General features: G+C 48.3%; 6 protein-coding genes across 6 annotated transcripts; 3 read left to right on the top strand and 3 right to left on the bottom strand.

The window, feature by feature from the left end:
* Window positions 1-1,240: 1,240 nt before the first annotated feature.
* On the bottom strand, window positions 1,241-2,574 carry PtA15_1A181 (uncharacterized protein; the record flags this gene model as incomplete). The annotated part of the gene is made up of 2 exons (XM_053165181.1): window positions 1,241-2,276; window positions 2,351-2,574. 2 exons carry the CDS (start codon window positions 2,572-2,574, stop codon window positions 1,241-1,243), a joined length of 1,260 nt encoding a protein of 419 aa, XP_053016398.1.
* A 160-nt stretch (window positions 2,575-2,734) lies between these two features.
* On the bottom strand, window positions 2,735-5,006 carry PtA15_1A180 (uncharacterized protein; the record flags this gene model as incomplete). The annotated part of the gene is made up of 4 exons (XM_053165180.1): window positions 2,735-2,969; window positions 3,044-3,181; window positions 3,263-4,450; window positions 4,540-5,006. The coding sequence occupies 4 exons, from the start codon at window positions 5,004-5,006 to the stop codon at window positions 2,735-2,737; spliced, it is 2,028 nt and encodes a 675-aa protein (XP_053016397.1).
* A 335-nt stretch (window positions 5,007-5,341) lies between these two features.
* PtA15_1A179 (uncharacterized protein) lies at window positions 5,342-5,744 on the top strand (the record flags this gene model as incomplete). Its single annotated transcript, XM_053165178.1, has 3 exons — window positions 5,342-5,396; window positions 5,495-5,589; window positions 5,694-5,744. 3 exons carry the CDS (start codon window positions 5,342-5,344, stop codon window positions 5,742-5,744), a joined length of 201 nt encoding a protein of 66 aa, XP_053016396.1.
* Window positions 5,745-5,860: 116 nt separating this feature from the next.
* Window positions 5,861-6,364, top strand: PtA15_1A178 (uncharacterized protein; the record flags this gene model as incomplete). Its single annotated transcript, XM_053165177.1, has 2 exons — window positions 5,861-6,045; window positions 6,130-6,364. 2 exons carry the CDS (start codon window positions 5,861-5,863, stop codon window positions 6,362-6,364), a joined length of 420 nt encoding a protein of 139 aa, XP_053016395.1.
* A 507-nt stretch (window positions 6,365-6,871) lies between these two features.
* PtA15_1A177 (uncharacterized protein) lies at window positions 6,872-8,384 on the bottom strand (the record flags this gene model as incomplete). The annotated part of the gene is made up of 5 exons (XM_053165176.1): window positions 6,872-6,956; window positions 7,043-7,116; window positions 7,187-7,503; window positions 7,573-7,954; window positions 8,022-8,384. 5 exons carry the CDS (start codon window positions 8,382-8,384, stop codon window positions 6,872-6,874), a joined length of 1,221 nt encoding a protein of 406 aa, XP_053016394.1.
* A 118-nt stretch (window positions 8,385-8,502) lies between these two features.
* PtA15_1A176 (uncharacterized protein) lies at window positions 8,503-9,292 on the top strand (the record flags this gene model as incomplete). The annotated part of the gene is made up of 3 exons (XM_053165175.1): window positions 8,503-8,797; window positions 8,863-9,088; window positions 9,148-9,292. The coding sequence occupies 3 exons, from the start codon at window positions 8,503-8,505 to the stop codon at window positions 9,290-9,292; spliced, it is 666 nt and encodes a 221-aa protein (XP_053016393.1).
* Window positions 9,293-12,952: the final 3,660 nt, after the last annotated feature.

The following is a 12,952-nucleotide window of genomic DNA, read 5'->3' as shown; positions in this document are numbered from 1 at the left end:
AGGTGTTCTTACATGTTCCATTAATCAATAAATGATTTGTAATTTTGGGGCTATGAGAACCTTGTTTTTTAGGCGCCCAAATCCTACATTTCTTCTTGGTTTTAATGATTTTTTTAACATAGAAGAAGCTAGTTGGAAGAGTCTAATACTGGATGACTTCCCGTTGTCATTTAGAGAGCTCTAGATGCCCCTCTAAATACTAAATTAAAACACCTATCAAAAAATCAACCAGTGCACATGAATTCAATAAATTGTGGGGTTGGGAAAACACTTCTCTTTTTGTCAAAAATTAAGAATTTGGGTGTGTAAATTGAGATCTGGGAGGCTCTCAGACTCAACGGGAAGTCGTCCAGAGTATTGAAGTAGTCTAGTCTAGAGTACTATCTGAGTAGTTATCTTACCGGGTTCTGTATATTGATTGCAATAACAGGAAAAATTATGATCCAAGTTTTCTGGAGGAGATTGTCCTCTAGCTATGGGTACCTCTGAGTGAGTGTTCTCTCATTGTGGCCTTTGGTGATGAAGCCTTCATCTTGCAGCTTTGGGTAATTTTTTTAGTGTTATTATTTTGATTATCTGTTTATAAAGTTTCCCGACTTTGTTATTAAAATTACTATGCATATTCATATGCATACATGTTTTCAATTCTAGCGCCCGCGCTATCCAAAAGACACTTGCGCTTTTTTAGATAGTGCTCTTACGCGCTGCGCCCGCGTGACTATTACCTACAGAAGATTTTATCATTACATACACATACTAAGGTTTTGCAACCCTTTTGGACATCTTAATGTCTCAAGGGTTGACATGGATGCTTAGTGATCAAGCATAAGTGTGAGATGAAAAAGGTCAAGGGAGGCTTTCAGCAAAGATGGGGAACATAGGGAAGTGAGGCAGAAGGCAAGAGAAAGGAGGCCAGAGGCCAAAATTCCAGCAGAGGGTGTCATTGAGTGAAGAGAGCTGTGACCTTGTAAGGGGTTGCTGTTGAGACTGCAGGTGAAGCACATGACTTGATTGCAGATACTAGATTGTCAATCCTGACCAGCCTTTGATTGAAGGTAATGCAACAACTTGACACTTTCAAAACATTGTACAGATATATCATAGGTATACATACTATAAAATGTATTTAGACAAAGGGGCGGATAAATCGTTATGATGAGCAACAGGAAAGAAAAGAACACAGAACGATTCCAGTACAAATATTGGTGTGAAAGAAGGAGTATCTTGGCATTGGACAACCCTAGTGTTCATGATGTTCACTGTGGGATTCGGAACCATCATTGGAGGGAGGCAAGTAAGTAAGATGAGCTGGACGACGGGGTGGAGAAGCATAGCGAGGCTGCGGACGAGGGCCCTCCACTGGCCCGGCTGTCGATTGGATGCGGGCAGCTTCGTCGACACCAAGCAAGCATTGAAGGTGCTCTTGCTCGATGTTACTAGTGACCTGAAGATAGAGTTCTTGCTGTCGTTTTTTCCAAGCGTCGAGATCGAGTTCTAAGGTGCAGAGTTTGGTGACCACAAATGCCCCAGAGTCGAGAGCTGTATTGCAGCGAATACGAGCAGCACCGAGCCGCTCATCGAGGTGCCGACGGGTGACTTTGGATAGTGAATTGAATCGCCTAGTTCCTTGGGAGGGGTTTCGGAGGAATTCATTGAGCTTCACGCAGTTGGTGCATGTACAATTCACTTCGGGGGAAGGGACGTCAAACACTTCAGGCTGTGGCCCAACTGTTGTATCATAGCAGTGCGTGATAAGTCTACGAGCGAGCTCCTGATAAGTCGGCGTATCGAGAGACACTGATCGAAGGACCAGAGCCGGAATGAGCCCATAGAGGAACGGCATCCAGAGTAAGTGCATGTCGTCAACTGAGAAAGTGCCACACTGTTCACTGATTTTCTGGATAAAACGTTCTAGTAAATTCTCTGTATCGACGCTCAGGTTGATGAGACCGCAAGCGAAATTAACCAGCGCTTCCGATGTGACTACCAGCCCGGTTTCAGATGTTGACTTGTTATCGCGACTGTAGAGGTACTTGTCCCAAGATGGTGGAGAGACCGGCCGCCCATATTGTACCCACTTTATCTTTGTTGGGGTAATGATCCTAGAGAGCTTGCTCTCGTCGTTGAAAACACGCACGCTAAGACTTCTGCGAAGTTCCGCGATGGCCGAAGTCGGAATGTTTGCCGCTGCTGCTTCCACGCTAAGCTGTGAAAGGATAGCAAGCAAGAAAGCTGTGGCATGGACTTGTGGGGAGCGCTCGAATATCGAGATGAGACTATTCAGATTGGAGGCAAACAGACATCAGGTATCCTCCAGGAGTCCAGCCTGTAGTGAATTAAAAAGACCTACAGCGCAGATACGTCTGCCCAATCCTCATCCAAACCAAACAAGGCAGAAACAATGTATTCTCCATCTGTCACAGTGGGTCTGTTGCTGGTTTCGGGGAATCTCACGATGGATCGACGGATCATGTCTTGCGTCCAGGTGCTAGACTTTGGCAGTACTACATCTGGGCCAGTAGGACCAGGACCCCGGAAGTATCCGATAGAGGTGGGTAATGAGTGATCTGACATTTTCGTGATGTTCCTTATCTTTTCAGATGAAGGTGTCGCAGATTCTAATTTTAGCCCACTGGACCTGCAAATACGATCATCTTTAGTATTTGGTTGGATTTTGGTACCAGTATATAATGACCGGGTCCAGAAGCTTGCCTCCAGAGGTCAGACTCAGCCTTTAGCGGGGATCTGTCACAGTGGGTCTGTTGCTGGTTTCGGGGAATCTCACGACGGATCGACGGATCATGTCTTGCGTCCAGGTGCTAGACTTTGGCAGTACTACATCTGGGCCAGTAGGACCAGGACCCCGGAAGTATCCGATAGAGGTGGGTAATGAGTGATCTGACATTTTCGTGATGTTCCTTATCTTTTCAGATGAAGGTGTCGCAGATTCTAATTTTAGCCCACTGGACCTGCAAATACGATCATCTTTAGTATTTGGTTGGATTTTGGTACCAGTATATAATGACCGGGTCCAGAAGCTTGCCTCCAGAGGTCAGACTCAGCCTTTAGCGGGGGGTGCGTTACTTCATGTCCGGCCGCATCATCACTGGGATTTGAGATCGCCTCGATGATCCGGATCCTATCATCCATAGATGGAAAACTCAGAATGAGGAATGGTATCCTACAGGACGTCCAAATAAGATATCCTTCAGCTTCCGATCGGAACTTAGAATCAAGAATGAGCGGGGATTCACAGACCTACCATGTCTGGTACTTTTCAGCGCGGTCTGCGTCTGGACATGAGCTTAACAGCTCTTTTGCCCATTCGAAAAAACTGATTGTTAGACGCCCTTTGTGGTCGAGTCCAACCGTCTGGAAAAGTGTGTAATGGGAGTATTGCAGGGCAATCTGGAGGATAACAGCGGCGTCCAATTTCCTGAATGTTGTTTTCGAGGCAGATACAAAAAGTATGCACATTGCGTCCAGCATAGAAATTTGAAGTGGCAGGTCCGAACAGATGTGTCCAAGAAAGCGCAGAGCCGATTGACACTCGCCAAATAGTGTCTCATCTTGGGATGTTGAGCGAGGGATTTCAGATTCGTGTGCGCAATGAGCCAGATACTCTCCGATTTTTTGGTGCGGAACAATCACAAGAGCTGAAGTACGAAACACATGGCAAGCAAAGTCGTCAAAACATTCTTCGGAGGGCTCGTTCAGATTCTCAAAGGGATCGGCCGCCAGGCAAAAGTTCAAGTTAAGATCGCAGCTGCTAGCGATGATTGTGCCATCGAGTGTACGAAGCGACTTGACACAATATTCGACGTCTTCTACTTCGTCGAGCTCGTGATATTCAGCCATGGAGTCCCAATCAGAGTCGTACTGCTCAGAGTCGGAGCGATCGGAGCCGGAGTTATCAGATTCCAAGCGTTTCCTCTGATATTCGCGAGTGATAGGCCCCTGCTCGTTTTTCTCCAGTGAGGCCAAGAGGATTTCAAAGGGGAGTTCGGGCTGAAAACCTTCTAGCAGATGGACCCGGGCCAAGTCTTTATCGTTAAATTCTTTCATACACGTGGGAGGTTCGAAGTATTCATGATCAAGGACTTGATAAAGATGGCTTGGCACTTTGGACGTCTTCTTACTAGCCAAGTCTTTGATCCAGGATTCGAGGGTGTTGCGGAGTGGAAGCTTTTTCAAGTCGAGTGCACTTGCAGTGGGTGGGGTCAAATCAGGCCTGGTGGCTAGATTGTAAGTCAAGACGCATCGGTAGCCGGATTTGACCGGTAGAATTTCATGAGTGACGTCCGAATACCAGCAAGAAAATGACTGGCTTGCGTCCGATCCACCCAAAACCATCGATTCTCCGTTGTGCTCCACGCGTACTTCACCGCCCTCATGAGCCGATGGCAAACATATCATCAGGGTTCCAAACATCCCGCGAGTCCTCTGAATGCTATATCCTCGTCAGTCGAGAAATCGATTGATGTCAGTTTGTATGCAATCTGAAAACTAAGGGATGGACGCTTGAAGGATAGCTCTTACTCGGTCTGGGGCGTCGACATCGCACCCTTTCCAAAGATCATCATCCTGTGGAAATTTAATCGAATGGGCCCATCGACGTCGAGCTTGGATTCGACGAGGTCCCTTAACATGAGCAGATAGTTTGGCCATTCCGGGTCGAGGAACTCCAACTGGTCTGGATTGAGTTCCCATATGTTGTTACCGACAGGCCCGCCAACGTCCGGTTCCTCTGGTGTTGTGGAGCCATAGGGAGTCTGTTGCGCTTTGCCGATGATCTGCATGATCTGTTCCTCGCCCAGAGGCATGCTGATGTCTCCAACCCCATCAACATAGAGCCACGCCGGTGGGGCTCTCGGAAGCGCCTCCCATCCGGCGAATTTTCCGGTAAGGCTGATCGCTTCGAAAGCCGCGTTTAGATCAGTTTTCAGCTTTACCCTGTAGGGAGTCCTACGTCCTGTCATGGCGGTACCTAGCCGTCGATGAGACATACGAAGAAGAATCGAGGGTGAGGAAACCCAGCCGGTGTTGATGTCGAGTGGATTCTGTATGCGTCCAGAGGAGTGGGAAGTGGATGTTCAGCGTGCCCCGGACATCATAGCCGAGCTTTTGTCAAATCGGACTGCACATTGGAAATTAGCGGCGCCTGCTGCCAAATGCCAAGCCGAAGCGGCACCGGGTACCCCGAAATGTGCTCACCTTGCATGTCTCACCAGCATCACACCCCCACCACCTCGATACAAAATATAGCGGATTCGGAGAATAGCAGTAACACAAGGCTCGCTCGCCCAATTGCATCTGCCCCTCCTACGCAACCGATTCACCGATGCCAGACCTTCCGGGAAATGGCGACTCGGACATAGACAAGGGCGCCAGTCCTAGTAAGTTTTAATCCTCTTTTTCAGAAAACTCCACCAAACGAATGGTATGTCTACTCAGACCGGAGTAAATTGACTGACTGACATCTTCGACAAAAAAGATGAAAGACTTCTGTGGGCAGCCAAACAAAACTCGGAGATGTTATTCAAAGAAGTCGAAGAAAAGGGGGGGTACGACATCAACTTCAAAGATAGTGTGAGTTACAAAAAACCGCACGCAGCAAGAACAACGAAAGAAAGAAAAGCAAAAAAAATGTACCGATGAGCTAATATATTGTATATCTCTCAACCGTTATAAAGTCAGGAAACACGGCCCTACATCATGCGTGCGTCCATTATCTCCACAATTAATGAGGAGTGGCCAATGTAGACAGAAGAAACAAGAAAGAAAGCGGGAAAAGCAGTCGAGAAAGAATACAGAGAGAAGCTAACGAGGCTTGTGATTCCTACATGCACCCAACACGGTGATGAATAATAGGGTGATCAAGCCATCGCCGCACGTGATGGAGTTGATCCTAGAACACGAAGGCGCGGATGTCGATCTGCGCAATAAGGAGGGCAAGACACCGCTGCTCTGTGCCATCGAGATCGAGCACCCGGTGGCGATGTTCGAGATCACCAAGTCCTTATTGGAGGCCGGGGCAGACACGAGGTAAGCTAATACGTACCGCCCTTCTCCTTGCCCTCTATTCACGACTTAACACTAAAGTTAACCCGAAACCACCACACCGACAAGGCTCCGAGACATCAAGACGAAAGAATCGGTCAGCGAGCTCTTGCGGAAGAGGATACGGACCAGACGTATGGTGAGCGAGGGCGCGCCTGGCTCGGGAGATGAGGAAGCCCAGCTGTGTAGGATGATCGAGCTCGCAGAAGCCGACAGACAGATCGGCGATGATGACATTGCAAGCGAAGACGGCGGCTTCACCATGATGCTTGGTCTTGATGACGACGATATCGCTTCTGATTAAACTGGTTGCTCTCCTGCTCTGGGTATCTAGATACCGTGGAACTTCGTCTTCTTCTTTTTTGAGATCAGTATGTGTCGGTGTGTGTTGTTGCGCCTCTTTGTCATGACCAGCCTTCCTTTTTTACTCCTTTTTTTGGGGTTATATCGTATTTCAACAGGCTGTCTTGTTTGTATTGTGGTCCTCATCTTCTCATCAAGAACAAAAATAAAAGCCCAAATTGACTTAGTTCAGGAGGCATAAGTAAAACATGGGACCCTGCCTAGATGGATGAATGGAATGGTTGCCCGCTCTGAAATTCTACAAAAGTCTTCAACAAGCAGTTCTATCACTTCTTAACTGATTGATGAATTCTTTTGAATACAAGAGCAATCACGTGTTTATACTTTTGATGTTTAATGAGAACAAACGAAAAAGAAGAAATGAAAACAAGGAAAGAAAAAAGCCCAAGATCGAGGAGTAAAGAAGGGTATATGTATATACGTATGTATGTATGATTATTAATTAGGTCTATCGGAACTCGATGCCAAGTTTATCTTGTAAAGCGGTCCGTACTCGCTCCTGGGTAAGGTTAACTTCCTCATTAGAAAGGTTCCTGACCAATTGTCAACCACCAAAAGGAACTCCGCGTCAATAGGGGTTAACCGGGAGGAGAAGATAATTTGGAGGTGGAGAGCAGACCTTTCTATGGACCGGTAAACGATCCGGTAACAGCGACTCTGACGGCCTGTTTTTGGGTGAGTGAATTCGTCGATCTGTTTTGGACGGGTTAAAGGTCAGAGCTAGAGATAAAGGGAAGAGTGGTAGTATGAGCTTCTTGCGTACGAGTTTGACTTCTTCGACCCAAGAGCCGCCGACGTCACGGATGATTTCGAAGAGGTCATTAGCTTCAAAGCTGTCCTCCGAAGAAGTGGCAGGGATCCAGAAACTGAGATCCTTGTAACAGGCCGGGTTCTTACTGAACGGCTGGAACTTGACAACCCCGGTTTGCTGTGGAGATGATAGGACGGCTTGGTTGGTGAATTGGTCCCGGAAGCGTCGGTCGGTCGACCAGAAGAGTCGGATATCCGGGATCGAGAAGAGGACCATCGCAATTCTTTCCAGCCCTAGTCCGAAGGCCCATCCGATCTTCTCAGGCACCTCTTCGAATAACAGTCGCATCAATGTCAGTGAGATTGCACGTAGATAGGCTCAGGAAGCTTGTGACGGACTAGCTTCGATCAACGTCCGCTGTTGGACGACTCCACAGCCCAGGATTTCGAGCCACTTGTCCTGAAAGAGGACCTCGACCTCATAGCTGGGGGAGGTGAAGGGGAAGTAAGCGGGGATCCACCGGACTTTGATGGGAGAGGAGTGGATCTGTAGGATGTTTCTGAAGAGGCCGTAGATCAACGAGTTGATCGTCGTCTTGAGGTTTTCCGTTACTATCTTGGCTTCCTCGGCTCGATGGTCGGCTTGGTATGGGTTCCCCGCATCTACACTGGTCAAGTCCTCGATCTGGATGTTTTGGTGCGACAGTCGATAGGCGAGTTCGCTCGTCTTGCGCGAGAACTGATCGATCTGAGTCCGGGGGAGCACGCTTGCGCCTTCCATCTAAAGAACAGAAACAGGAGTTCAATGCCCACGTATTTATATCTTTTGAGGATTTCAAAATATCGACCTGGTGGAAGACCGGGAAGTGGGAGGAGTCGATCTCGTCCCGACGATAGACATCGGCGGCCAACAGCCAGTGTTCCTTTCCGCGAGCGAATATCTCGACCTCATGAGCGGAGGTGTGAGTTCTGAGCATGAAGTCTGCGTTGAGGTAGTAGGAGTCGCCCTTCCTGCGGCCGGGATGGTCGGCGGGGAAGCCGAGCTGGTCGAAGTTCTGGAACGGAGTGACGACGGGGTCGGGGCAGCTGAGCAGCTCGAAGCCGGGCAGCTGGGCGGCGATGGAGTGCTTGAGGACCGCGAGGGGGTGGCATGGCTGCTGGTACAGGTCCTGGCCGATCCGGGCGAGCAGCGAGCCGGGCGTGTTGCTCATCCGGTCCCGGGGGAAGCCTCGCGTGCCGATCCGGGTCTCGCCCGCCTTCGTCGAGCAGGGCCGCGGTCGTCTGGCGGCGGCAGTGAGCAGCAGCCGACAGCCCCGGACGCCGAGGAAGATGGAGGACATCGTGGTGGTCACCGTTGGCTCGACCCGCTTCGACCAGCTCATCAACACCCTCCTCGCGCCCAGCCACGCGGAGCTGGCGGGCCTGCTCGGGCGCACGCCGACGCTCACCAGGGTGCTCGTCCAGATCGGCAGCCAGCAGGAACTCACCCTCGAGGGCCAGGCCATCCCCATCGCCAGCCATCTCAGCCTGCCGCCCAGCCAGCACATCCAGCTGACCATCTTCCGATACTCCGACGCCATCGACAGCCTGCTCTCACGCGCCAGGCTCATCATCACCCATGCCGGTCAGACTCACCCAACCTCTCTCTTGAAGCATCCTCGCTGACCAGTAAAACATGTTCGCAAACAGGCGCAGGATCGATCCTCTCAGCCATCAGACCCATCACACCTGCGCCGGAACTGCAGGCCAAGCTCCAAGTCACCCCAGACCTCTCTCTGGACATCAGCCCCACCAGCATCAAGAACGACAAACCAATCGTCATCATCGTACCCAACCCAGGCCTAATGGACAACCATCAGCTCGACCTGGCCCACCAGATCTCCAGCTTAGGACTAGCCTACACATGCTCAACCGAGTCAGTTTCTCTCCTTCTTACCATAACCACAACATACTTATACATCCATCATCAAACAGCCAACTCTTGGCGACCATCAAGGAAGCACTCAACCCACATCATCAATCCAGCAGCAACTCCTCAGAACTAGATCTCGACCCTGTTCCTGGGCCAACCAAATTCAAAAACCTGCTGGACCAGCAGATGGGATTCAACAATGAATGAAAACTGTTATAATATAATCTCCAGGTGGCCTTGCACATCTCTCCCACTTTGTTATTGTCTCACCTCTGCTACCCTTAACAAACATTGTCCACAGCTTGGGGTGATTTCTCAAAGGTTATTTCAACCAAGCTTCAATGCGCAGTAAGGGTATCATATAAGCATGTGGAGGAAGGGATGCCAGTCAGGCAGCCTGGCTTCATCCAGCCAAGTAAATTGGCTCATTTTTTGAACAGGCCTCTGATCAGCTGAGCAAATGGTCTGGTCCCCCAGTGCTTGTGTTGCCTGGTTCACATTCACAAAACCTGATTGATGCAACCAGAAACTGCATGTGGCCCTTGAGTAAGCCCTCCTAATACCTATCACCAGGGGAGACTTTGATGCACTCTCCAGAGAGTGCCAGAGTCTAATTTTATGTTGTTCTGGGTCCAATGTGAGTCAGATGTGGATTAGGAAATGATGGATAAATTCTTCAGAAGTCAATGGGAAGTGTGTCAGAAGTGATGCAGAATTGACACAGGACGGCCTTGTGCAATGTTGAATAGAACCATTTAATTTTCTAAGGATAACTTAATTACAACCCATAATGAAATGATAGACACTCAATTCCCAGTGATCAATCATTAATGGTGAATTTCTGTTGATCAATTTCTCTATGTGCAAGGGGTTTCACACAATGTGAATGTGACTTGAGGGGGATTTAATGGCTTTCTAACCAGTTTGTACTTGTCATGGAGCTGTGAAAGGCCTCCCCAGTGATCTTGCACCCAAATGTATGTGCATACACAAAGGTGACATTGGCAAAGCAAAAAACAGCTCACATGCATGTGCATGGCGCGGTGATTTATATGGGCAGGCGTGGTAGAATGTCCACTCGGAGGTAACGCGGGCAGGAATGCACAGAGCAGCTGAGCGCAGAGTGCATTCCGGTGACATAAGGATCAAGGATGATGTCAGAAAGCTTACAGAAAGTCGCATGTGGACAGAATGCACGGATCAGGTGGATTGTGTATTGCGGATCTCAGATCAGATATTTGGACCGGAGCGGAAAGACAGGGCTGGACTGTGGTGGACTACACTTGTGGACTGATAGCAGCGGCACATCAGCAGGTGAGCCAAGGCAGCCAAAGCGGGTTCCACCAGCAGGTGGAGGCGTTGGTGAGAGACTGCTGACAGGGGCTAGACAGAGGGTTTCAGAGAGGAGCGGAGTCTGGGACAATGACGTGCGGGGAGTTGGGCGGAGCTGACAAACTAGTGTGGGAAAGTGTTGAATCTGTGAGATTGGGTGGGAACGGAGATGCATGTGGAGACTGAGAATTTGCTCAGCCACCCCACTGCATTCCCGCATGTGCTGCGGTGAATGGACATTCTACACCGCTAGCCCCATATAAATCGCCACAGCACTCCAATTGCATCATTGAGTGATATCTCTTTTGAGGATTACATGGGACGATTGCAAATGGGCTTCCAAGATTTGTCTAAACCACAAAGCAAACAGTTGCATATTTGCTGGTCCTCAGGAGATAGCTTAACAGACTTGAGATTGGATGCCAAGTTTTGGATTCAAGCAATCCAAGTGGCAATTGGCTTGTTTGGGTCATGAAGAGCCGTCCAGAAAGCATCCTGGAGCATCATGCAAAGTGCTTGAGTATTCTTCTTGTAGGCATTGCAGATTGTTTTCACAAAAACACTGACAAGCTTTGTCTTTGTGTACCAAATTGCTAGATCAACCAACAGTGTCATTTTTAGAGTTGCCCTGGCTATAAGAGCATCCCAGTCGGAGCCGGATTCTTCAGCGAAGTAAAGACAATGGGATCCTTGGGTTACTGGTTTTTAATTCTTATCCTTGTAGTCAGTTTTGGGATCAAGAAGCCTGCCAGTCACAATGTTGTGCACACCCTGAATAGCAAAGAGCTCTTTGAGTCTTGTTTGCCAGGCCAGGAAACCAACCAAGTTGCCTTCCAGGACCGGGATGTTCCCAATAAGTGCTAAAGGGTTTTGAGTTGTGCGGGCTGGCATTGGGTTAGCAAAAACAAGATGAGATTGAGTGGTTGATGATAGTTTGCAAGGAAGAATTATTCCAAGTGTAAGCAAAAAAATTTGTCTTGAGCAGGGTGAGCAGATGGGCCTCATAACCTGTTGCGGGGGACACAAGATGAAAAGCCAAAGTTCACGGCTGACAGGCCAGTGACACTTTGTGAGTGAGAAAAAGATGGTTTGAATTCACTGAGAGGAAAACTACTTCAGGAATCTAGTGTGGACTAAATACAAGATTACTGGTGTTTTAATTGAATCATACAACCTGTGATATATAAGCATATGTGTATCTCAACATCCATTGACTTACCTCTATCTTCACTCATGACTTTCCAGTAGATTATGAGGATCTTTTACCAATTCAAACTGTTCATGGTGCCTTTTGAAACCACCTTCTGATGAATCCATGTTTCAGTTGTCCGAAACATCAGTATTAAGTGGCAGGAGGCCTTTTGTGGGGCCACCACCTAGCTGCCACATTGATATCTCATCTGCTGGTTTTTATAGGGCAGTAGTGGCCTGACAGCTTGAGAAGAGCATCACCATGTGGTAGACAAGGGAGTAGAGAAAGTAGACATAAAAAAAGAGAGGGAAGGTCTGCTACTATTGCCTGTCACAAATTCTGAACCCTAACAGATTGTTCAATCAAAGTGGCTGTATGTGGCAACTAAGAAATATTGATGTATTCATACAGGCTAAGACTTAGAGAAACTCCACTGCGGGTGCTATCCCGCAGTGCTATCTGACATTTAGCTCCAAGAATGACAAATTTGAGGGCCACCCGGGGTGTTAGGAGCTTTGGGAGCTCAGGTGGTGTCAAACATAGGAACACCTGAGCTCCCAAATAGCTGCCGTGACACCTCAACTTTTGTTGACATCTCACCACCCCACACGCACACACCCCCAAACCCCCACCCACTACCGGACTTGAGGCTTGGTGAAAGCCAAGTTTAGCTCTCAGGATATCTCTCACGCAGTGGATGCTGCAGTAGGCCGCAGAAGCTTGGGAGCTAAACATGACAAACGTTTAGCACCGTGGAAAGCTCCCGCGGTGAATTTGCTCTTATATACCTGTATCAGTTGATCAGATCCAAGTGATAGCTTTTTACAAAATATGGATCTGCCCTGCACAGCTACCACCACTTGCAAAATGTCATGCAAGTCGCACTTGGCCAACTTTGAGACCCCCTAATATCAATGTGAGTAGGGTCAGGTCCTGAAGACCTAGCATCAGGCTAGGTAGGGCATTTTGAACATGCAATACCTAGTGTGAAAAACTACACTGGCATTTATTTTGTATCATTCCCATAGGACAAATTCAACAACATGTTGTATCAGTGTGGAACCACTCTTTGGGGTAATAGAGCTTAGAGAGGGATGAGTGCGTGAAGAGCTACCTCGCAGGTTGGGAGAGTAATATGGAACAAGAACAAGGGTATGGACTCTTGAAGAAAAGTGTGGCTGATGAAGTATTGAGAATAGTGATTTCTAGACAAAATGGTGGGAAAAGGAGTAGAGCAAGACTGGTTACTGGTATTCTATTATACGGGTAATTCTTTCAAGGTAAGTATATTTCTAAGGATATCTAATGTTAAGCTGTGACCAGAGACAATCAGGATCTGATGG

The sequence above is a fragment of the Puccinia triticina genome, chromosome 1A, assembly GCF_026914185.1.
Source record: "Puccinia triticina chromosome 1A, complete sequence".
Taxonomy (NCBI): domain Eukaryota; kingdom Fungi; phylum Basidiomycota; class Pucciniomycetes; order Pucciniales; family Pucciniaceae; genus Puccinia; species Puccinia triticina.
Note: the sequence above shows the minus strand (reverse complement) of the source record. Positions and strands in the feature narration are given on the sequence as shown.